Source organism: Hypomesus nipponensis, chromosome 22 (genome assembly GCF_054491055.1).
Source record: "Hypomesus nipponensis isolate SF chromosome 22, ASM5449105v1, whole genome shotgun sequence".
Classification (NCBI taxonomy): domain Eukaryota; kingdom Metazoa; phylum Chordata; class Actinopteri; order Osmeriformes; family Osmeridae; genus Hypomesus; species Hypomesus nipponensis.
Genome location: NC_140382.1, coordinates 20,132,501 through 20,154,155, shown reverse-complemented (window position 1 = coordinate 20,154,155; position 21,655 = coordinate 20,132,501). Strand labels below are relative to the sequence as shown.

The window sequence follows — 21,655 nt, the reverse complement described above, 5'->3', positions numbered from 1 at the left end:
TGAATCCTATATTAAGCGTATTGTGAGGTTGACTGGATGAAAGAGGCAGGCCTGAGCTACCACCAGGATACACAGCTTGCAGGAAGTGTTTCATTTTGAATTTGATCAAATCAAGCTTTATTGAGTTAGCATGTGTGTTCCTCTCCAAGGACAGAGTTACATCTGCACCACAGGCCAGGATGACAGGGGATCGCAGCCCTGTTCTGGGGCTTTCAATCAAGTGTGGAACTTTCTGGAGATACTGAGTTCTGTTGCTGACATCCTGAGAGCATTTCAGGTCACCATCCTCCGAGTCATTGAGACCCTTTAACTGAAAGCCATACGATACACACACATTTCTAAACTTAAACGACAATCAAGGTGTTCCGTCTGAGAACTGACGTATCTGTCACAAGCTGCCTCCAGCCTCCACTGACTTGAACCAGGAGCTGCCTCCAGCCTGCACTGACTTGAACCAGGAGCTGCCTCCAGCGTCCACTGACTTGAACCAGGAGCTGCCTCCAGCCTCCACTGACTTGAACCAGGAGCTGCCTCCAGCCTGCACTGACTTGAACCAGGAGCTGCCTCCAGCCTCCACTGACTTGAACCAGGAGCGCCGACAGCCCTCCTTGACCAGGACGAGCTGGACAGGGCAGGAGAAGGGTATTTATGGACTCTCCTTTCTTAATCTCGTTCACCGATGTGAGAGTCACACACAGGAGGTTAAGAGACAGTTAGCCAAAGAAAGGAAAACATGCTACATCTTTCACAATTAAAGAGACTGTCAACTCACGAGGAATATTTTAATTCAGAGAGAGGGAGAGGGACAGAGGAAGAGAGCGGTTTTAAGTTTCTTGACTGAAACCAGGGAGGGGGCGGGGCGGAAGAGTCAGGGACGTTGAAGACCAGCAGTATTTCCACCGACTTCAGAAGTCGAGACTGGTTCAGCCGTAAGCAGCCTAACTTTCTGGTTAAGTGACAGAAGCAAACAGCTGAGCAGCCAGAACGCTCCAACTCTCAGGGAACAGAACACATCCCAGACAGGACCCCCTGGAGAGCCCCTCGTCCACGCCATCATCATGACGCACCCTCAAATCCCACCACCCTCCAACCCACCTCCCTCCATGCTTCCATCCCACTGCCCTCCTCCCCTCCTCCCTCCTCCCTCCTCCCTCCATCCCTCCATCTCTTCTTCTGTCAGAAACAAACCAGCAGGATACTCTTTCTGTCTAATATGAGCTTTTAAAACCCTCATCCTCCTCCTGCTCCTCCTCACCTCTCCACTTCCTGACTCCAACTCTCCTCCTCCTGCTCCTCCACCCTTCTCCTCATCCTCCTCCTCCTGCTCCTCCACCCTTCTCCTCATTCTCCTCCTCCTCATCCGTTCCTCGACATACGAAAGCAACGTCCTAATCGGAGGCTAACCCTTAAACACCGTGTAATCTGAGGAGAACATTCTAAACCCTCCCCATCTGCATCTCCGGAATGCTTCAATAACAACCTGCTACCTGCTTATTTTCATAATCCGTGAGTCACAGAATGAGGGTCTCTTCTATCTAAGGATGATGTGTGTGGGGGGGTGAAGGGCACAGCTCAAATCAGAACAGGGTCTGATGTTTGGGGGGGGGAGATAGTGAAGGAACGCTTGTTTTGAGTCTGGTGAAGTGGAAATAACATTGTCAGCCGTAGTTAGGCAGATGCAGTAAGGAGTCGTCGCTCCAACAGCAACATGCTACCTCTTTGGTCCTCAGGAATCTTTAATGAGACGCCACTTATCTTGTCATATCTGGTTTCTTCCTCCGCTGCCTGGCGACGGGGGAAGTAGGAGAAGAAGAACACACCTTGAGGGCAAATGATTCTCCTCTAATCAAGATCACACACACACACTCACACTCACACACACTCACACACACATACACACATACATACACGCACACACTCCCCCGGGCTACATGACAGCTCCTCGGGCGCCCAGGAGAGGCCCAGCGATGTTCCGGGGTTGTTGCAAGAGACACACACACACTAACACACACATACACACACTCTAACACACGCATACACACACTCTAACACACACATACACACACTCTAACACACGCATACACACTCTAACTCACGCATACACTCTCACACTCACACCAAATCTACTGTACTTATACATGGCATGTCATGCCTCAGACACACACAGACATCGTGCTACTGGATAAGGCAGGCCTGCGGGACTATTGCTGTGAAACAGAAAAAAATATTAAATGAAAGTAGAGAAAGAGAGCGAGAGCGAGAGCGAGAGACAGAGACAGAGACAGAGAGAGAGAGAGAGAGAGAGAGAGAGAGAGAGAGAGAGAGAGAGAGAGAGAGAGAGAGAGAGAGAGAGAGAGAGAGAGAGACAGAGACAGAGAGAGAGAGAGAGAGAGAGAGAGAGAAAGCCAAACAGACCAGGCCTGGAGTTCCAAAATCTCTGATATTTCTCTCTCCTCGTTCAAGCGAACGCCAAACAACTTTATTCCACGGCTCGGCGTCCGTGGGAGCCATAAAGAATAAATTATACCACATAACGTTATATCTCCCAGTAGAGCCATTCGCTTACAGACAGACTCCTGTTCCTAACTCCGCTTCCACGGGTCTCGAGCATTTCGGTACCGTCGACATGAATTACCTTCCCGCCCTGCTAAAGGAGGACTCGATTACAGCTGCGCCTGCAGTTCAGCCGTTTCCGATAGCGGCTGCCGTCACCCCAGCGACACCGAGAGGTTTATTTTACTCTGTTGGCTTTAATTAATGCTGAGCAAAATCAATTAAGGGGCCGCTCCAAAAAAGAAAGAAAGAAAGAAAGAAAGAAAGAAAGAAAGAAAGAAAGAAAGAAAGAAAGAAAGAAAGAAAGAAAGAAAGAAAGAAAGAAAGAAAGAAAGAAAGAAAGAAAGAAAGAAAGAAAGAAAGAAAGAAAGAAAGAAAGAAAAAGTGAAATTACAAGCGAGGGGTTTTAGTTGTGTTTTTTAACGCACATATATTATTTTTTTTCTGATGGTCGACGTAAGTAGGAAACATGTTTAAAGGAGATAGAGAGAGATGGGATGGAGACAGAAGGGGGGGGGGGTGAGAGAGAGAACGAGAAACGAGAGAATGAGAGAGAAAACGAGACACAGAAAGAGAGAGAGAGGGAGAGAAAGACAGAGAAGATGTAAGTGCATGTGTCTTCTCTGTGATAAAGGAACTAAAAGGTCAACTCACTTTCAAGCGACTACACCAAAAATGGCGAGACATTCATATATATATATATATATATTTATAAATTTAGATAAAACTGTGATTCTCCACCTGGGATAATTGCTCGTTCAAGACTTAACATGTCTTGGGATCTTCTTGTCTAAACAGATATACTATCGCCACACTAACTTTTAATTTACATCTCAGTTTTAATCAAAAAACTAGGTCTCAAATGCTCTCAAACTGCAGGTGTGTGTGTGTTTGATTTCTCTCTCCCAGCGAAGGGGTGCAGCACTGTAATTAATGTCTACCCCGTGTATATTGTTTTAAATCACAAACGTCTCCCACTGTGTCGTATATTAAATTACAGGCCGACCATCCAATTTGTTTTCAGATTTCACAGAGTCTTTGCTTTTGTTCAGAGCGTCTGGAGCTTGAGTTACAGTGTCTTTTTCAGGCGTTCTCCTCTAGACCCAATGCTAGGTAAATGTCCCTCGCCCCCCTCATCCCCCTGCCCCCTGCCCCCCTCCCTCTCAAAATATTACCTTTCTTCCACTACTGCCAAAACTCACTATCACTAACTCTGGGGAGGAGCAGAGGGATGTGTGTGCAATGGTGGTCATGTTGGTGGATGGGACCTGCCCCTGACTAAAAATCCAACACTAGGAGGAGGATGTTGTTTTGCTTCTGACCGTCGTGGAGGCGTAAAGGGGGAGATTCAGGCACTTCAACAACAAAAAAGCCTCTTTAGTTCAAAGAAAGCTGTTGAAACAGCTCTACAGTTTGATAACCACACAGATTAAAGCAACCAACCATCCAGAAAACACCACCAGATCACCACTCAACATTGCTGGTGAAAAAATATAATAACTACAGCTAAAGAACAGAAAGAAGAAATGAAAAAAATTGGAGAAGAAACCGAAGAAAGGAACAATGGAAGTTTGGCGTGAGCTACCAGAGGGAGTTAACACTGAGCGCTGGAGCCATGGGCCTGGGGTCAGGGGTCAGGGCAAGGAGGAGAGGGGGGAAGAGGGAGGGGAATAGAGCAGAGGAGGGTGGAAAGAAAGAGAAGAGGAAGGATAGGAGGGGAGGGGAGGGGAGGGGAGGGGAGGGGAGGGGAGGGGAGGGGAGGGGAGGGGAGGGGAGGGGAGGGGAGGGGAGGGGAGGGGAGGGGAGGGGAGGGGAGGGGAGGGGAGGGGAGGGGAGGGGAGGGGAGGGGAGGGGAGGGGGGGAGGGGAGGGGAGGGGAGGGGAGGGGAGGAGAGGAGAGGAGAGGAGAGGAGAGGAGAGGAGAGGAGAGGAGAGGAGAGGAGAGGAGAGGAGAGGAGAGGAGAGGAGAGGAGAGGAGAGGAGAGGAGAGGAGAGGAGAGGAGAGGAGAGGAAGGCAGCATCACCAGACAGCAGTACTCTTCATTAAGGCTCTTCTCTCTGAGGGTCCTCACAGGCCGACCTGTCTAACCAGCCTACTGAAGCAGCTAAGCAGAGGCTGAACCCTTCTCACTAACACACACACACACACAGGCAAACGCACACTCACAGCGCTTGACACTCGACTCCTGACAATCCACCTCTCTCACACACACACACACTTGCCCTCTGTGATTTCTCAGCACCCGGAGGAATAATAGTCTCACTGCTACAACAATGACAACTTCAGGCCAACTTCTCTCTCTTCCTCGATCTCTCCCTTCCTCGATCTCTCTCTTCCTCGATCTCTCTCTTCCTCGATCTCTCTCTTCCTCGATCTCTCTCTTCCTCGATCTCTCTCTTCCTCGATCTCTCTCTCATATGACAGGGTATCACTAGAGGATCTCATTATGTGGTTCTGATTTCTGTCAGATAAATCTCAGTGCACTTGTGTCTCTGACCTGCTGTACCTCCTTTGCCGGGCCACAGCTGATGCTGGAGAGGGAGGGGAAGGGAGAATAGAGAGAGCAAGGCAGAACTAGAGAGAGAATGAGAGATAAATGGAAAGAGACGGAGAGGGATAGAGAGATTAAGAGAGAGAGAGAGAGAGAGAGAGAGAGAGAGAGAGAGAGAGAGAGAGAGAGGAGGAAGAATGAAAGAAAGAGAAAGAAAGAAAGAGGGATAGAGAGAGTAAGAGCGAGCGAGTGGGAGGGAGGGAGGGAGCCCTTGAGGGAAGACTGCACTTTGATAAAAGTCATCAAATGACACTCCTGGAATGCAAATGGGCCTTTCTGGACAGCTGCACTGTCACAAGCCACACAGCATCACTGACAGGCCCAGAAGTTAGGGCACACACTTCATGTAAAGTGGCAAACTCCTAAACTCTGACTAGACAAGGAGAGAGGCAGAAGTACCTTTTTTTGGGAGGGGGAGAGGGGGGGGGTAAGTGTACATTGTGGGGTGGCTGTGACCTCTCCCCCTGCCTCTCTGTCCTCTCTCTCTCCTGTCCCCCCCTCTCTCTCCTCTCCCCCTCTCTGCCCCTCTCTCCTCTCCCCTCTCCCCCTCTCTCTCTCCTCTCCCCCTCTCTGCCCCTCTCTCCTCTCCCCTCTCCCCCCTCTCTGCCCCTCTCTCCTCTCCCCCTCTCCCCCTCTCTGCCCCTCTCTCCTCTCCCCCTCTCCCCCTCTCTGCCCCTCTCTCCTCTCCCCCTCTCCCCCCTTCTCTCCTGTTTCCCCTAGCAGGCAGGGATGTCTGAGCAGAAATCTGTTAGCCTGCCATGAAATACCTCACTGTTCTCTACCCTGTCACTGGCTGTGTGTGTGTGTGTGCTGTCACTGGCTGTCCGTTTACGTCCTGTGTTTCTTCTGCTGAGGAGGTGAGATGAACACATGGCCAGATATACACACACACACACATATGCACACACACCCACACACACTCACAAGCTCACACACACATACACACAAGCATGCACACACAAGCGCACACACAAACACACACATAAGAAAGCGAACACACACAGATGCGTACTCACTTTCTGTGGAACTGAACAACTCATCACTACATTTTGTTCAGGTGAAGTGAAATGATGACAGTCAATGATACTCAAAAGTCAAAACTGTTTAAAGAAGAAACAGGAAAGATAAAGCAGTGTAAAAGGGTGCTGAGCGGCTTCTGCCAGCTAATTCAAATGGAAAACATGTACACTATGTTTTTATTCTTTTCCTACTCAAGTCTTGAAATAACAAAAGTTGATTATTTCGATCTGCGCTGAATCTTGTTGTAACATAAGGAGCTGCGCTGTGTTGCCTATATGGCTAAGCTATATGGCTAACCTGCTCACACACAGAAAAACAAGCACTAGGCCTTCTGCTACAAAACGCCACCGCCATAAACCTCACAAACTTTACGGATTCTGTGTTTTGATTTTATATTTGTAGTACAAACGATATAATTCACGATTTAAAAAAAATGCATAAATATGGACACTGTACAAATTATGTTCAGCATAATTCTCAACGTGGTTTTAAAAATACAGTTCTACTGATTAGGCTACGTTTAATATGACACACCACGTTTGAGGATGTTGGTGCAATCTATAGATTTTAATAGACTTGTAATTATAAAATATGAGTGTATTCGTGTGTGTGTTTCAGGAGTCGCGTAACACGGCTTCCTGTGGGGATAGGCCCAGCAGCACAGTAACCTTCCAGCGCTCTACACGCTTGCACAATCAGCAACATCAAGCTTCAAACGTGTCCTGACATACGTATCCTTACACCCTTGAATTTCCCTTAAGGTTCACGAGTTTGCCATCTTATTATCGTTAAATACCACGCCGTTTGTATCGATGGTAAATAGCTTAATCATTTATAAGGCAAAAAGTTTAAACATGACGTTGCGTCCTATCGAGAAAAAAATCAATCTCTTTTGGATAATTGAGTTTAGGGAGATCTTTATGTCTACTAATGATTACGTTGTTGTGCAGAATGCCTTGGTCGTAAATTCATTTTCTTAAATATTGAGAAAAGTTAGGAGAGTAGCCAGCTGACATTTCAGCATTATCAAAAATAATTTCTTCAAAACAGAATGTGTAAAGAAGAAGAAGAAAAAAGAAAATTCAGTGGCCTCAAAAGATCCTAAAGAACAGAAAACCTGTCTGGAAATGATGCTTGTTTAGTGTGAGGGACAGGACCGTTAACTACAGGAGAGAGAAAAAAAGTCATAACGTGTTTAACTAAGTCCGCATGTGATAAGGTGCTTCCTTTGAATGGGTAAACCCAAGTTCAAAATCATATTTACCATATCTGCATGTTGTATCTGTCAGACCTGAGTCCTCCCGCTTTCAAAACTTGCGTCCTGGAAAGTCTGACTTCGCCCTCACGCGGGGGTAGCCTACTTCTCCTCTCCGATATGAACTCTGCCGCGGGTTATTACAAGTCGGCGGCTTCCCCGCTAAAAATTGAAGTATATGGACTTGTCTTCGGGAATAGTGTCTTTATGAGAACGATAAAGAGAGTCAAGTCTTCGTTTTACGGTTTTATCCCCAGTACAGCCTGGCTGTTTCAGTGAGAAAGCACGTCTCGTGTTAGATGAGACGTTCTTCGGAACACACTACAGCTCTCGGGATATGAGTCCATACACTGTCCCTTTCCCAAACCGTAAACGACAGGATGACGAGAGTAAAAGCGGACAGCGAAGAGGTGGGCTATTATCGCGTCTCCTGTACAGGAAAAAAAACCCGAATAGCAATACCTCTTGGTGAGATCAGTAGTCTACAGATTCCTCTCTCTCTCTCTTTCTCCCCGAGATTTCTTCTGCCAAGTCAGCCGTAAGCGCCGCGGCAGCTGCAGCTGCAGACGGTAAACGGGTTGAAGAAATTAGGTGGCTTCTGTAAGTTCGGAGCGTACCGATTGTGACAGTGGTTCTTGGAGTAGCTAGTTGTACGTCTAGTGACTGTAACCTGAGCGACGCGGGGTCTTGAGTTGAACCGTCACGGTGCTGTCAGCTCCGAGCGGTCGCATCTGTGTGTGACAATGCGCCAACTCGACTCAACCTTAGCCCGGAGACATGAAAACCCGTGGAGAGGTACTTATTACAACTTGCGAAACACTTGTACTTTCTTTTCTCCCAAGATATGGAGTGCGATATAGTAGTAGGGAACTGTTCCGCTGACTGAGTTGAAAGTAGTTCATTGTGGCGGGGGGGGGGGGGGGGGGTGTATGTTATTATGGATTGGGCCTAAACAATTGTTATATTTTCCCAAACCATTCAAACTTCGTAGAAGACAATGTAAACAAACACTTAACGGTTGCCTATATTCGTTGTTATATAAAAACGACTGTGAAAAATACTTATTTTTATTTTCTTTCACATATGGAGTAAACTTTCTCTTGACTTTCACTCACTTTCTGTCAGTCAGTCTCTCGCTTTCTCACTCACTCACTCACTAACACACACACACACACACACACACACTTACACACATACACCACTGCGAAATTCAAAACTGTGTACCAGGGCTAGTCTTCGGGAGTGTCAGCTGGGAAGTTTAAGGACTCTGATCCCCCCCCCCTCCAGTTTCCCCAAGTCGCGTCCCTCGGATCGTCAGAAGTGGGCTCCGTCTCATTAATGTTTCACTGCCGTGCTTGTTTTTAACACCAGACGTATCTCAACATTTGACTGAGACGTCTCAGGAGTGAGAAAAAGTCGGAAGGGGGGGGGGGATCTGACTGAGTGCAGAAGGCTCCCCTGCTCCCCCCCTCCTCCCTCCCTCCCCCCTCTCCCAGCTGAATCCCAGGGCAGTAGTTCCTATCAGGCAGGGTGTCTGGGAGCCCCCCACTCGTATGTTTGGTCAGGGGCTAAATAATAGATCAGGGATTAGGCGAGGCTGGAACTCATGTCAGGGTAACAAGCCCTTCCCTGGTCCCTGGATATGCATATTCATCCAGGCCAGCCACGCAGCCCAGCCAAGGCCAAAGGAAGGGGAGGCCCATGTGCCTGTTTGTTAGACAGCTTAGGCCGCTAATTAAATGAGATATTACAGTTACACAGCTCCGCGAGCAACAAAACGAAAAGCTTTTTAAGGATTTGTCAGAGTTTTCAGAGGAACGGCTCTGTGATTACACCCCACTTGGGCTGACGTGAGTTGTTGTTGCTGTGCTTCAAAGGGGTTGTTGTGGTGCTAATTTGACCTGTGCATGCACACAAAGCTGATTGGTGTTGTGACATACTGTAAACTGAAACACTAATGATGCTCAAGTCCTCCTAGCTGCCGTATAAAGTCACCCCCCCGACCCCCCTCATCCCCTTGCCCCTCTGAAATTAGCATGTTGTCAGGCGTGAATGTCGTATTTGATTATACAAGTAAACACTGGCAGTTTGACTAATTGAGGTAGCCAGCCAGTAGTTAAACAGGCAAACATAAGGTCTGGAATTGGATTTAATCTCGCAGCTACCTCTCAAAGCCTAAATCAAGATCCAGTGAAGTACATCACATCCGTTCAGACAACATGGGATGTTATTCAAATTCTGAGATCAACCCTCTCAAGCAGTTATTAGTTATTTTAATTGAAATCTTGGGAAAATAAATCGTTCTGGATTTTTCTTTCCTGCCTCAAAACCCACCATGAACCCAGTGAGAGAGGAGAGTGTGTTTCTGGAACCCGTGAGAGAGGAGAGTGTGTTTCTGGAACCCTTGAGAGAGGAGAGTGTTTCTGGAACCCGTGAGAGAGGAGAGTGTGTTTCTGGAACCCGTGAGAGAGGAGAGTGTTTCTGGAACCCGTGAGAGAGGAGAGTGTTTCTGGAACCCGTGAGAGAGGAGAGTGTTTCTGGAACCCGTTAGAGAGGAGAGTGTTTCTGGAACCCGTTAGAGAGGAGAGTGTTTCTGGTACCCGTTAGAGAGGAGAGTGTTTCTGGTACCCGTTAGAGAGGAGAGTGTTTCTGGTACCCGTTAGAGAGGAGAGTGTGTTTCTGGCTTCCATGACAGGGCCTCTGCAGCTCACTAATCACCCAGTCAGTTTATTGATGAGGATGTATTGATGAAGATGTATTGAACGGTCAGAGGAGCATTCCTCTCCAGAGGATCCCAGCCAGCAGCTGTGGTCACCACCACTGTTTATCACTCCCATGGCTTTCTGCCTCCTTGTGTCCGAAGTCGTTTGATGTCCTCTTTCAAGGCCGAGGATGGTTCCAGAGGACGCAACTGAGAAAGAAAGCAAAAAATGCTGGGGTGTTTTCTTGAGGATTTGTTCATCTTTTGTACAGGATGCAGCTGGCTGGTGACTTAGTTGGTGACTTGGTCAGCGGGAACACACCTGGTTTCCCAGAAGCTATTGTACGGCTTTCACCGCCGTCGGGATCTTGCAAGATCGTTCTTGCAGAGTACAAGTAAGTTCTTAGGGTTCTGCAGGATAAATGTTCTAAGACTGCAGCGACCACTGTAGGGTTTGTGTTTGTGAGAGGACGGGCGGCATCACGGTGGTGCCCCTAAACCTGGGTGCCCCTAAACCTGGGTGCCCCTAAACCTGGGTGTGACATAATTCCCAGTTCCGAGTCGAGACTTCCAATAACAAATGGAATGCAGCTCGGCTCAGCCCAACCCAGCCTCTAACCTCAGCCCAGCCTCTAACCTCAGCCCAGCCTCTAACCTCAGCCCAGCCTCTAACCTCAGCCCAGCCTCTAAACTCAGCCCAGCCTCTAACCTCAGCCCAGCCTCTAACCTCAGCCCAGCCCAGCCTCTCACCTCAGCCCAGCCTCTAACCTCAGCCCAGCCTCTAACCTCAGCCCAGCCTCTAACCTCAGCCCAGCCCAGCCTCTAACCTCAGCCCAGCCTCTAACCTCGGCCCAGCCTCTAACCTCAGCCCAGCCCAGCCTCTAACCTCAGCCCAGCCTCTAAACTCAGCCCAGCCTCTAACCTCAGCCCAGCCTCTAACCTCAGCCCAGCCCAGCCTCTAACCTCAGCCCAGCCTCTAAACTCAGCCCAGCCTCTAACCTCAGCCCAGCCTCTAACCTCAGCGCAGCCTCTAACCTCAGCGCAGCCCAGCCTCTAACCTCAGCCCAGCCTCTAAACTCAGCCCAGCCCAGCCTCTAACCTCAGCCCAGCCTCTAACCTACTACCCAGAGGCTGAGGGAAATACACACACTTGTCTTTCCCACACGGCTGTAGGTGGTGTGGGGGCACAGTGTGTGTGGGGGGGGGGGTCGGTGTGGGGGCACATGAGGGCGGGTGAGGTCGGTGTGGGGGCACATGAGGGCGGGTGAGGTTGGTGTGGGGGCACATGAGGGCGGGTGAGGTCGGTGTGGGGGCACATGAGGGCGGGTGAGGAGGAGGGCTGGCACGCCATACATGAGGACTGGTGAACGTGGCTCTGCCTTGGGGCTCATGATACTACAACACACACACACACACACACACACACACACACAGTCACCCGCAGGAAAAGAGTCTTGACTGATCAATTCCTCCTTTATGAAGGAGGCCCTGTCTGCTGAGCGGGGCAACAGAAGGTCATCAGATCAGCCAAGAGGAACTCCCAGGAAGAGGATAGGGCTGGGGCTAGGGCTAGGGCTAGGGCTGGGGCTGGGGCTAGGATGGGACTGGGGTCAGGATAGGGGTTAGGGCTGGCTGGGATGGGGGGTTAGAGATGTATAGACAGGCCTGGAACAGAGATTGAGTGGCAGGAGGGATGATCACAGGGGTACTGTGGGAGAGAGGATGCTGGTGAAAATAGCAGAGCGCATAATGCCAGAGATAGGGTTGAAGGTGTGTGTGTGAGGTGTGTTAGGTGTGTGTGGTGTGTTAGGCGTGTGTGGTGTGTGAGGTGTGTGAGGTGTGTGAGGTGTGTTAGGTGTGTGTGGTGTGTTAGGCGTGTGTGGTGTGTGTGGTGTGTGAGGTGTGTGTGGTGTGTGAGGTGTGTGTGGTGTGTGAGGTGTGTGTGGTGTGTGAGGTGTGTGTGGTGTGTTAGGTGTGTGTGGTGTGTGAGGTGTGTGTGGTGTGTGAGGTGTGTGTGGTGTGTGAGGTGTGTGTGGTGTGTTAGGCGTGTGTGGTGTGTGTGGTGTGTGAGGTGTGTGTGGTGTGTGAGGTGTGTGAGGTGTGTGTGGTGTGTTAGGTGTGTGTGGTGTGTGAGGTGTGTGTGGTGTGTGAGGTGTGTGTGGTGTGTGAGGTGTGTGTGTGTGTGGCGGTGGGAGGGGCATGGATCCCCAGTTGTCTGATGAAGGGACACAGAGACAGGGAGAGGATATCAATGGCCCCTCTGTCATCAGACCTGACACACACACACACTCACACACACAGCGGCGCGAGGACCCTCAGCACCGGAGCATGAGAATGTCTCATGCCCCTGGGTCAAGAGACACACACGTACACACATGTACACACACACACACACGCTCTGATCCGGTCCTTGTGAAAACTAGACTTAGTTTTTCGCAATACAAACTCGATGAAATAACAGTGTGGGTGAGGGAACTCCTCCTTGTTGGAAGAGGTAAGGGGATATGGTGGAAAAGTCCAGAAGATTTAGAGGACAAAAACTAGTTAGAAACAGTTGACTTCCTTGTTTTAGATGGCACACAACAGAGCTGAGTGAAAAAAATCCACTGTTGTTAATCCCTCCTGAATAGTTAACAAACAAGCCATCACCTACACACTCTGATATAAACACACACACACAGAGGCAGCAAAGTCATTGAGTGTGGCGGGGATGTGACTGTGTTGGAAGCCCCTGTGAGGGTGTGTGTGGGAGCTCATTAGCATGCCACAGAGTGACACACAGCTAAACCAGGTTCAGATCCACGTCCACACCGACACTTGTACAACCTGTGTTTCTTCAAAGCCTGAGTCTTGTGACTCTTTAGTGTCTATTGTCAGACAGCAGCCCTCATAGGAGAGCTCCCCTCCCCTCACTCTGAATCAAAGGTAAAATGCCTGCGGGCGTTTCCGCGGGGACGACAGTCTTACCTACCTGAGGTGACAGGCGGAGACGGCAATTATGCTTGGGGAATTCTCTGCAAGCCTCAGCCCTCCAACGGCTATGCCGCCTCCTCCTCCTCCTTCTTCTCGTTTCCTGTCACTTGCTTCCTGAATTTTTCATGCCTAAGAATTTGCATGAACAGGATCTAGTCCTTCTGTTGAATCTCCTCCTCCTTCTCTTGTAATGTACATGGTTACTGTAGGAGAGGAGAGAGGAGGGGAGGGGAGAGGGGAGGGGAGGGGAGGGGAGGGGAGAGGAGAGGAGAGGAGAGGAGAGGAGAGGAGAGGAGAGGAGAGGAGAGGAGAGGAGAGGAGAGGAGAGGAGAGGAGAGGAGAGGAGAGGAGAGGAGAGGAGAGGAGAGGAGAGGAGAGGAGAGGAGAGGGACAAAGAGAAAATAAGTTGCTGGGTTAATGGTACTGTAACTGCATGAGACAGTTAGGCCTGTTACAGGACTGGTTCATCTACACTGGAGGATACCCTGCCATGATCCTTGCCTGTGATGAAACCTGTGTTTATGAACAATGATCTTAAAATGAAACAATATAACCAGTCACACATCTAAGACACAAACATCAGAGAGGAAATGAAAGAGGAGCAACAACCTGATCAAAAAAGACAACTTGTTTGACTCAGAAGTCTGGTCGTGAAAATGATTTTCTTTTTCTTTAATGTAAGAAAAAAGAGGCAGAGATGAAAAGGAGTTTTCGGCTGAGAGCGTTTAATGGGACTTTACCCCTCCTCAGATCTGCATTAATCTGTCATTAGACCAGCAGACAGCAAGCTCTCACAAGAGGAGACGCAAGGCTCCAGACACACACACAGTGTGTGTGTTGGTGTGTGTTGGTGTGTCTGATGGTGTTCAGAAAAAGACACCACATTGAGAAGAAATAATATAAATGTTTTAACTAATCTCTACTGAGATTAGAATGTTTAATAGGCTGAAATGAAGCCTTGTTAGGTCTATTAATGACACTTACTCTACAAATACTTTGTTACCGTACTTAAGTAAATTTTTTCCTTCGATTTTTTATACAAATATCTGTAGTTACCAATTCTTACATTCTCAAGGCTCTATTGTACTCTGCTCTGCTTTACTCTGCTCTGCTTTAGCTTCTCTGTTTTCCTCTCCCCTCTCCTCATCTCTCCTCCTCTCTCCTCTCCTCTCCTCATCTCTCCTCCTCTCCCCTCTCCTCATCTCTCCTCCTCTCTCCTCTCCTCATCTCTCCTCCTCTCTCCTCTCCTCATCTCTCCTCTCCTCATCTCTCCCCCTCTCTCCTCTCCTCATCTCTCCTCCTCTCCTCATCTCTCCTCATCTCTCCTCTCCTCATCTCTTCTCCTCATCTCTCCTTTCCTATCCTTTCACTATGTGAAAAAAAGTTTTGAAAAGGGAGTCAGATGGCTGAGCGGTGAGGGAGTCAGGCTAGTAATCAGAAGGTCGCCGGATTGATTCCCCGTCATGCCAAAATGATATTGTGTCCTTGTGCAAGGCACTTCACCCTACTTGCCTCGGGGGAATGTCCCTGTACATACTGTAAGTCGCTCTGGATAAGAGCCTCTGTAAAATGTAAATGTAAAAGTTTCTTCCAAAAAGTTTTGAAAGGTTGAGAAAATAATTTTTATCTGAAGTTTTCCCAAAAAGTTTTGAAAGGTTAAAAATACTATTTTGGACAAAATGTTTCACAAAAAAGGTTTTGAAAGGTTGAAAAAATATTTTTTTCAAAAGTTTCACAAAAAGGTTTTACATCATTGATGAGTAAAAAAAATTGAAAACAAAGTTTAAGAAAAAAAGAAAAAAAAAAGTTTTGGGATAAAAAAAGGTTTGTAAGTTTTGCAACAAAAAAAAAAGAGAAAAGGAGAAAAGATTTTTGAAAAGAATGCTTGCTTTTTGGTCCAGGTACCAGCGTGACATGTAATGGCTGACTTACTGTAAGAACATGTCAGAGCCCACACTTCTTTACTTTAACTTGAGTCAAAAAGTGTACAGTACTTAAACTTTTACCAGAGTCTTTGTGAACATGAATATCTGTACATCTACATGAATAAAGTATACTGTGTAGTATATTGTGTACTTTTGCCATCTCTGGTCATGACAGTTCAACATGACAGTTCATGCACCTGCTACACAGAGAAAGAGAAAGAGGGAGAGAGAAAGGGAGGGGGGTAGTGGAAACCATAAAAATCTGATTCATACCTGTACCCCTCCGTGTGTGTGTGTGTGTGTGTGTGTGTGTGTCTGTGTGTGCGTGTGTGACTGTGTGTGTGTGTGTCTGTGTGTGCGTGTGTGACTGTGTGTGACTGTGTGTTTAGCAGGACAGGCAGATGTTACACATTACTCACCAATCTACTGCCTCTGAAACGGGTTCACAATGAAGCTTAATGAGAGGCAGAGCTTGTGGGTCAAGGAACAGTCTAATCATACAAGCCACTGGCTTATCTTCTCCCCCCCCCCCCCCCCTCTCTCTCTCTCTCTCTCTCTGTGTCTCTCTCTGTCTCTCTCTCTGCCACACTCCCCCCCCCTTTCAGACACACACACACACACACACACACACACTCTTTCCCTCCTTTTCTGTCTCCCTCCCTGCATATCTCTCTCTCTGTTGCTTCTCAATCACTATACAAAACGATCATGATCTTATCTTCTAATAATATTATCCTATATTTAGTACTTTTATGGTTATTTGATTTTAAAAAAATGACAAAGTTTTAACTTGATGGTCAATGACAGTAAATAATTTTAGTTTGATACCAAAAATGATATGTATAATTTCCAATCATTTTAGGATCTTAATATTTGCCGTACACTCCCCTCTACCGCAGTGAAGTGTAATATATGCCGTACACTTCCAGTATTGTAGTAAATTGTTGTAAAAAAAGAGATGACGTATCAGGAAGTCAAACGGAAACGGCGCGCTCGTTTAAATTCGCGTCGTCGTAGTTATTGACAACACAGTCACATTCACAGCTTAAAGTTTGTTTTACTAAGCGACGAGCTAGGTTATACAGATAGGCGATTCGTCTTGTTCCTATGTAAATATATCGGATGTAGAATAGTCTTGTATTTTTAAGAATACCTGTAGACCATGGCGTTCTCCGTGCCGTAAAAGTTCAAACATTTTAAACGAATTCTCACGAACATACTAGCTAGTCAGCCAGACCTTGCTGACAAGCTAGCTGCCTACTGTTACCAAGGCTAAATTGTTGTGTCCAGGACCAAAACAAAGGTTGCAGTCATCAGTCAAGGTAAAGTTTCATATTATTATGTCAGTTGCTGGACGTCTGTCAGCTGTAGTTTGGAAAAGTTGAGACTGGTTATTGAAAGGTTGATACAGTTACACTGGCTAGCTAAACACACGAAACGGCTTCGTGTCGATCTTACCTACGACAAAGGACAGCTACATTTACATTTAGTCACTACGCAAAGGCTCTTATCCAGAGCGACTTACAGTAAGTACAGGGCCACATCCTCCAGGGACAGCTGAATAAATAACTGTTATTCTCGTCTGAGTGAAAATATGTTATTGGACAGGCATCTAACAACTGTTGTAAATACCTTATGAGCCCAAAACAATGTTATGACTTCAACTGTAAAATAGAATATAAAAATACTTACCTAACGTAACACCTTTCACAACGCATGAGACTAGTCTAATGCTCACCTAAATCCCCGTGTGCCCACTGTTAAAATATACCTACGTTACTGTGTTCGTAAAAGTTTTTGTTGCCCTCAACGCGTTCTGACAACACATCTGGCCATAAATTGTTCTGCTCTTCTGTCACTATCTGGATGTATATGAATTTGACTTCAACTAGACTATGTGATACACTTTTCTCTGCTTCTTCAGGTGAACCATGGCTTCAAGAAGTGGCCCAAGAGTGTCTATGCTGGAGGAAGAAGTAAAGAATTTGTCAGAGGAATTGATACAATGCCAGGTATATGTATGCCTTCTCAATCCCAAATCTTCAGTGGCATAGACAGCTATTTTCACTCATTCAGTCACAATTAAGTCCAGGTTAGATTGAGGCATTCCTCAAGGATGGCATGAAGCAATAATTCTTCTTAGTAATAAATGGTGTCTGTTTTGATAAATGCCTTGATTGACAGTGTTAGTAAGTTTCATCTCCATCAGTGCTTCCACAACCACCAGGTGGTGCCTGTGGAATCACAAGAGAGTTAACTTCACTGCATGTTTATACACCACACACACACACACACACACACACACACACACACACACACACACACACACACACACACACACACACACTCTCTGTTCACTCTGATCCTGATCCTTCACATCTCCAAGACAGTGTGCATCTGAACATGGTATAAAATACTTTCCCATTGCATGTATGTAGATGTAGCCAAACTGTCATACACTGACAAACATCATACATTGATGTTGAATTGAGATTTTGCCCCACCACCCCCAAATAATATGTAATTAAATTGTTATAGAAACATGTTGTGGATGTTATCATCTGTGTATCAGAGTCAACACAGCAAGACCAGGTTTGAAGTCAGATCAGATTTGTCCCACTGAACCCTGTCAATTTTGCAGGGCCCATCAGACCAGATTGAACTGTCTCAGCCCCCACGCCCCCCCTGCCCCACGCCCCCATGCCCCCCTGCACTGCCCCCACGGTGGTCTGGCCAGGAGATAGCCAGCATCAGCCATTCCCTCTGTCTCTTAGCCTCCCTCAGTTGTACACTTGAAACATTTAAAAAGTGAAATATGAAATGTCATTGATGTTCTCCATGTCCATCTCCACCATCAGCACTCAGAACTGCCATTAACTACCAAGTGGCCCGCTGTCGGCTTCAAAAGAAAGCTCCCCCTCTTTACTCGACAGGAATAATTTTATTAATAAGATGTGGCTGTAATACAGTTTATTTTTTTTCTTCACCCCCCCTTGGTTTTCCACCCTCATCAGGTCCTGTCACGGGCTGGTTTCCAGTGCTTTAGTATGTTTAGCCCATGGTCTTTCAAGGTCTGCAATTACAGTTAATAATTTATCCACCATCAAAACATACGTTGGACACATCTTTAAGCACATTCTGGAGGAGAAGCCCTTGATTGGTGCTGGGTAGAGACCTGGCTGATGGAAGCCAAAGGAGAGAGAGGGAGGGAGAGAGGGAGGGAGGGAGAGAGGGAGGGAGAGAGGGAGGGAGAGAGGGAGGGAGAGAGGGAGGGAGGGAGATAATTGTTTTATTGTCAGTGTACGATTACCTCGATGACCGTGTCATACTTATATATATATATCTGCCCTCCTCTCTCATCTGTCCTCTCCCCTCCTCTTTCCTCTCCCCTCCTCTCTTCTCTTTCCCCTCCTCTCTTCTCTCTCCTCTCTCCTCCTCTCTTCTCTCTCCTCCTCTCTTCTCTCTCCTCCTCTCTTCTCTCCCCTCCTCTCTTCTCTCCCCTCCTCTCTTCTCTCTCCTCCTCTCTTCTCTCTCCTCCTCTCTTCTCTCTCCTCCTCTCTTCTCTCTCCTTGCACGGTCTTCCTCTCCTCTATCTTGTCTATGTATCTGGGCTTCTCTCCATCTCTCTCCATCTGTCTCTCTCTGTCCCCCTCTCTCTCCGGCCCTCCATCTCCTTTCTCTCTCTCCTTCTCTCCCCCTGTCTCTCTCTCCATCTGTCTCTCTCTCTCCCTCTCTCTCTGTCTCTCTCTCTCTCTCTCTCTCTCTCTCTCTCTCTCTCTCTCCCTCTCTCCCTCTCCCCCCCTCTCTCTCCTTCTGTCTCTCTCTCTCCTTTACTCTGTATGTTCAGTAGGTTTATCAAGGTCTGCTGCTGCCATTTAGTAAATAATAGATGACACTGTTGAATGGAGGTTTAAAATTCATGTACTAATTGGAGACCAGCAGAGTCCAGAGGGAGTGACGACGACTTTTATCTTATGATGATGTGAACATAATTTATCAGATGATTTTATATTAAGTCGATTTGGTATAATTCTGTCTTTTAATGTCAGAAAATGTAGTTTTTAGATGTCTCTCATTAAATGTAATGTAGCTTAAAAAAGTTTGAAAGCCAGACAAGGACAATTTGAATTGGAAATGTGTCAGCAGTTGGGGAACTCCTGGTCTCTCTCTCTCTCTCTCTCTCTCTCTCTCTCTCTCTCTCTCTCTCTCCCTCCCTCCCTCCCTCCCTCCCTCCCTCCCTCCCTCCCTCCCTCCCTCCCTCCCTCCCTCCCTCCCTCCCTCCCTCCCTCCCTCCCTCCCTCCCTCCCTCCCTCCCTCCCTCCCTCCCTCCCTCCCTCCCTCCCTCCCTCCCTCCCTCCCTCCATCTCTCTCTCTCACACACTCTGTGTCTATCTCTCCCTCCCTATCTCACCATGCTTGAAGATGAGTCTCTCTGTCATCAGTTTGGACTGCTTTCCCTTGCTAGTTACTTTAGAACTGTAGAAAAACACATTCCAGAACTATTTCATATATAGGGAAATCACTGCCGCTGTTTTCCCATCCCAGCGCTTGTTTGATTCGATCGTCGGGGCGGCCCCAGCGGTCATTAATAGTGCATCATGACAAGTGTCAATTGGCCCTCCTCCTTGAGTGGAAGGTCACAGCTTCCAGATGGGAGCACCATGACGCCATGATTAGAGAAGGCAGGCCACATCACTACCAGTTTTGTACAGAGATGTTTAAATTATTGATTTCACACCCCCGCCTCCCCATTCCTTTATTCTAATATCATTCTACTGAATTTGTTAGTATTTAAAGTAAAGGAGCTAAAACATGATATCGGCCTAACAACCCTCCCTCCTCCCCAGAGATGATGGGGTATTAGTCATATTGGACATAGATTGGCAGTGATGGGGAGAGAGAGGGAGAGAGGGGGAGGGAGAGAGAGAGGGGGGGGGGAGGAGGGGGGGGAGAGAGAGAGGGAGAGGAGAGGGGGGAGGAGGGAGAGAGAGAGGGAGAGAGAGAGAAGGGGAGAGAGAGAGGGGAATTCAAGCTAACGAGGTGTTTCATATGTTTATGGTTATTTGTGTATGTCTAGAACCAACATGTTATCGCTCATTTTGTGTGTGTGCGTGTGTGTGTGTTTCCCTGAACTAAACAGTCATGTTGTTTGCTCTCTAAGGCAGACAAGGAGTTTGTGTGGTCCCTATGGAAACGCCTGCAAGTGGCTAATCCAGACCTTACTCAGGCAGTCAGCCTGGTGGTGGAACGGTAAGCATGCTCTCTCTCACTCTCTCACTTCTCTCTCTCTCTCTCTCTCTCTCTCTCTCTTTCTTCCTCTCTCTCTGTCTCTCTCCCTGTCTCTGTCTCTCTCCCTCTGTCTGTCTCTCCCTCTTTCTGTCTGTCTCCCTCTGTCTATCTCTCTCTTTCTTTTTCTTCTTTCTTTCTACTTTTATGGTCAGCAAGGTCAGTGTATCTAGCGCTTCAGAAACCCCCCTCCTCCGTAAGAACCCTGGAGGTCCCACCTTCTCTACCCCCTGAGAGGAGCGTGTGTGAAAGTGATCCAGGGGTTAGGTTCCAAACACCACGTCCATTCTAGAGAGGGGGGGGGGGAGGAGGAGAGAGGGGGGTGGGAGAGAGGTAGGGGGTGGATGGGATGGTTGGGGTGAGGGGCGAGGGCTGGGGGCAGCTTGGTGAATTAGGTTTTAGGTTTTGTATCTGGCACAGATGCTGATATAAGCTGTACTTCATCCTCCCAGTCCAGGGCCTTGGCCATGGAAACTCCCTTTAATGAAAACAGTCTCTCCCCCCCCGTACGCTGCGCTACTAACAGATCCTGCCAAGGAGCTGGTCTTTATGGGATCACAGCTAGATTGAGGATGACCTTTTCACTGGATGGCTAAGACACGTCTAACACAGTAGCCTGGGAACGAGAGAGGAGAGAGGAGAATAGGATAGGGGAGAGGAGGAGAGGAGGAGAGGAGGAGGAGGATAGGAGAGAGGAGGAGGATGAGGATACGAGAGAGGAGAAGGAAAGGATAGGAGGAGGATAGGAGAGGAGGAGGAGTAGAGGAAAGAGGAGGATGATAGGAGAGAGGAGAGAAAAGAGGAGGAGGAGTAGTAGTGGTGGAGTGGAGGAATGGAGAGAGGAGCCAGGGTTTCAAAAGCCAACGTGATACAAGGTAGTGCTGTGTCAGAATGCAGTTTTTGAGGAAGTGGAAACAACTTTATTATTTTAAGTGGGATGACTTCTGGATCTGAGCTGAACCTGCGTCCAGATCCCAACATGAGGAATCCCAAACACAATTTTGTACTTGAGATCTGAATAAGAATTATGAGGTACCTACTTAAGTCAGTTAATGTAATCTTTAATGAATCCAAGACGGCCTACATTTCAAACAGATCACAGCACAGAGCCCCACACACCCCTTGATGTACTTGGATTCTCCCGAAAATCCCTAGAAAACAAAAATCAAACAACAGTCCCTTGTTCCTGTTCATGAGCGATTCTCTTGCATGGATGGAACATCAGAGCAGTTCTCCTGGCAGGTACCATGAGACAGTCCCCTCTGAAGCAGAACGTGTACCTCAGGTTAGGAACAGCAAGAGATCCTGCTGGATCCTCCTCTGTCTGATCTCCCCTCCCCTCCCTTCCCCCCCCCCCCCCTCCCCTCCCTTCCCCCCCCCTCCCCCCTCCC

At 47.8% G+C, this 21,655-nt stretch overlaps 1 protein-coding gene and 1 long non-coding RNA gene across 4 annotated transcripts in view; one reads left to right on the top strand and one right to left on the bottom strand.

Annotated features, from left to right (window-relative positions):
- Window positions 1-3,775: 3,775 nt before the first annotated feature.
- LOC146237121 (uncharacterized) lies at window positions 3,776-8,014 on the bottom strand. The gene is made up of 3 exons (XR_014740994.1): window positions 7,389-8,014; window positions 6,121-6,204; window positions 3,776-4,174 (listed from the first exon to the last, which is right to left on the bottom strand). It is a non-coding gene; the product is annotated as an uncharacterized LOC146237121 (long non-coding RNA).
- A 7,960-nt stretch (window positions 8,015-15,974) lies between these two features.
- The window catches only part of cntln (centlein, centrosomal protein), a 104,460-nt gene continuing 98,779 nt past the window's right edge, over window positions 15,975-21,655 (top strand). For 2 of the 3 annotated variants that reach the window (XR_014740942.1, XM_084687152.1), the window contains exons 1-3: window positions 15,975-16,300; window positions 16,903-16,990; window positions 20,140-20,228. Coding sequence is in view for 2 of the 3 variants with exons in the window: in XM_084687152.1 (XP_084543278.1) it covers window positions 16,910-16,990; window positions 20,140-20,228 (170 nt within the window). In the remaining variant the exon portion in view is untranslated. The remainder of the gene's footprint in view (window positions 16,301-16,902; window positions 16,991-20,139; window positions 20,229-21,655) is intronic. The other variant, XM_084687153.1, reaches the window with a different exon arrangement.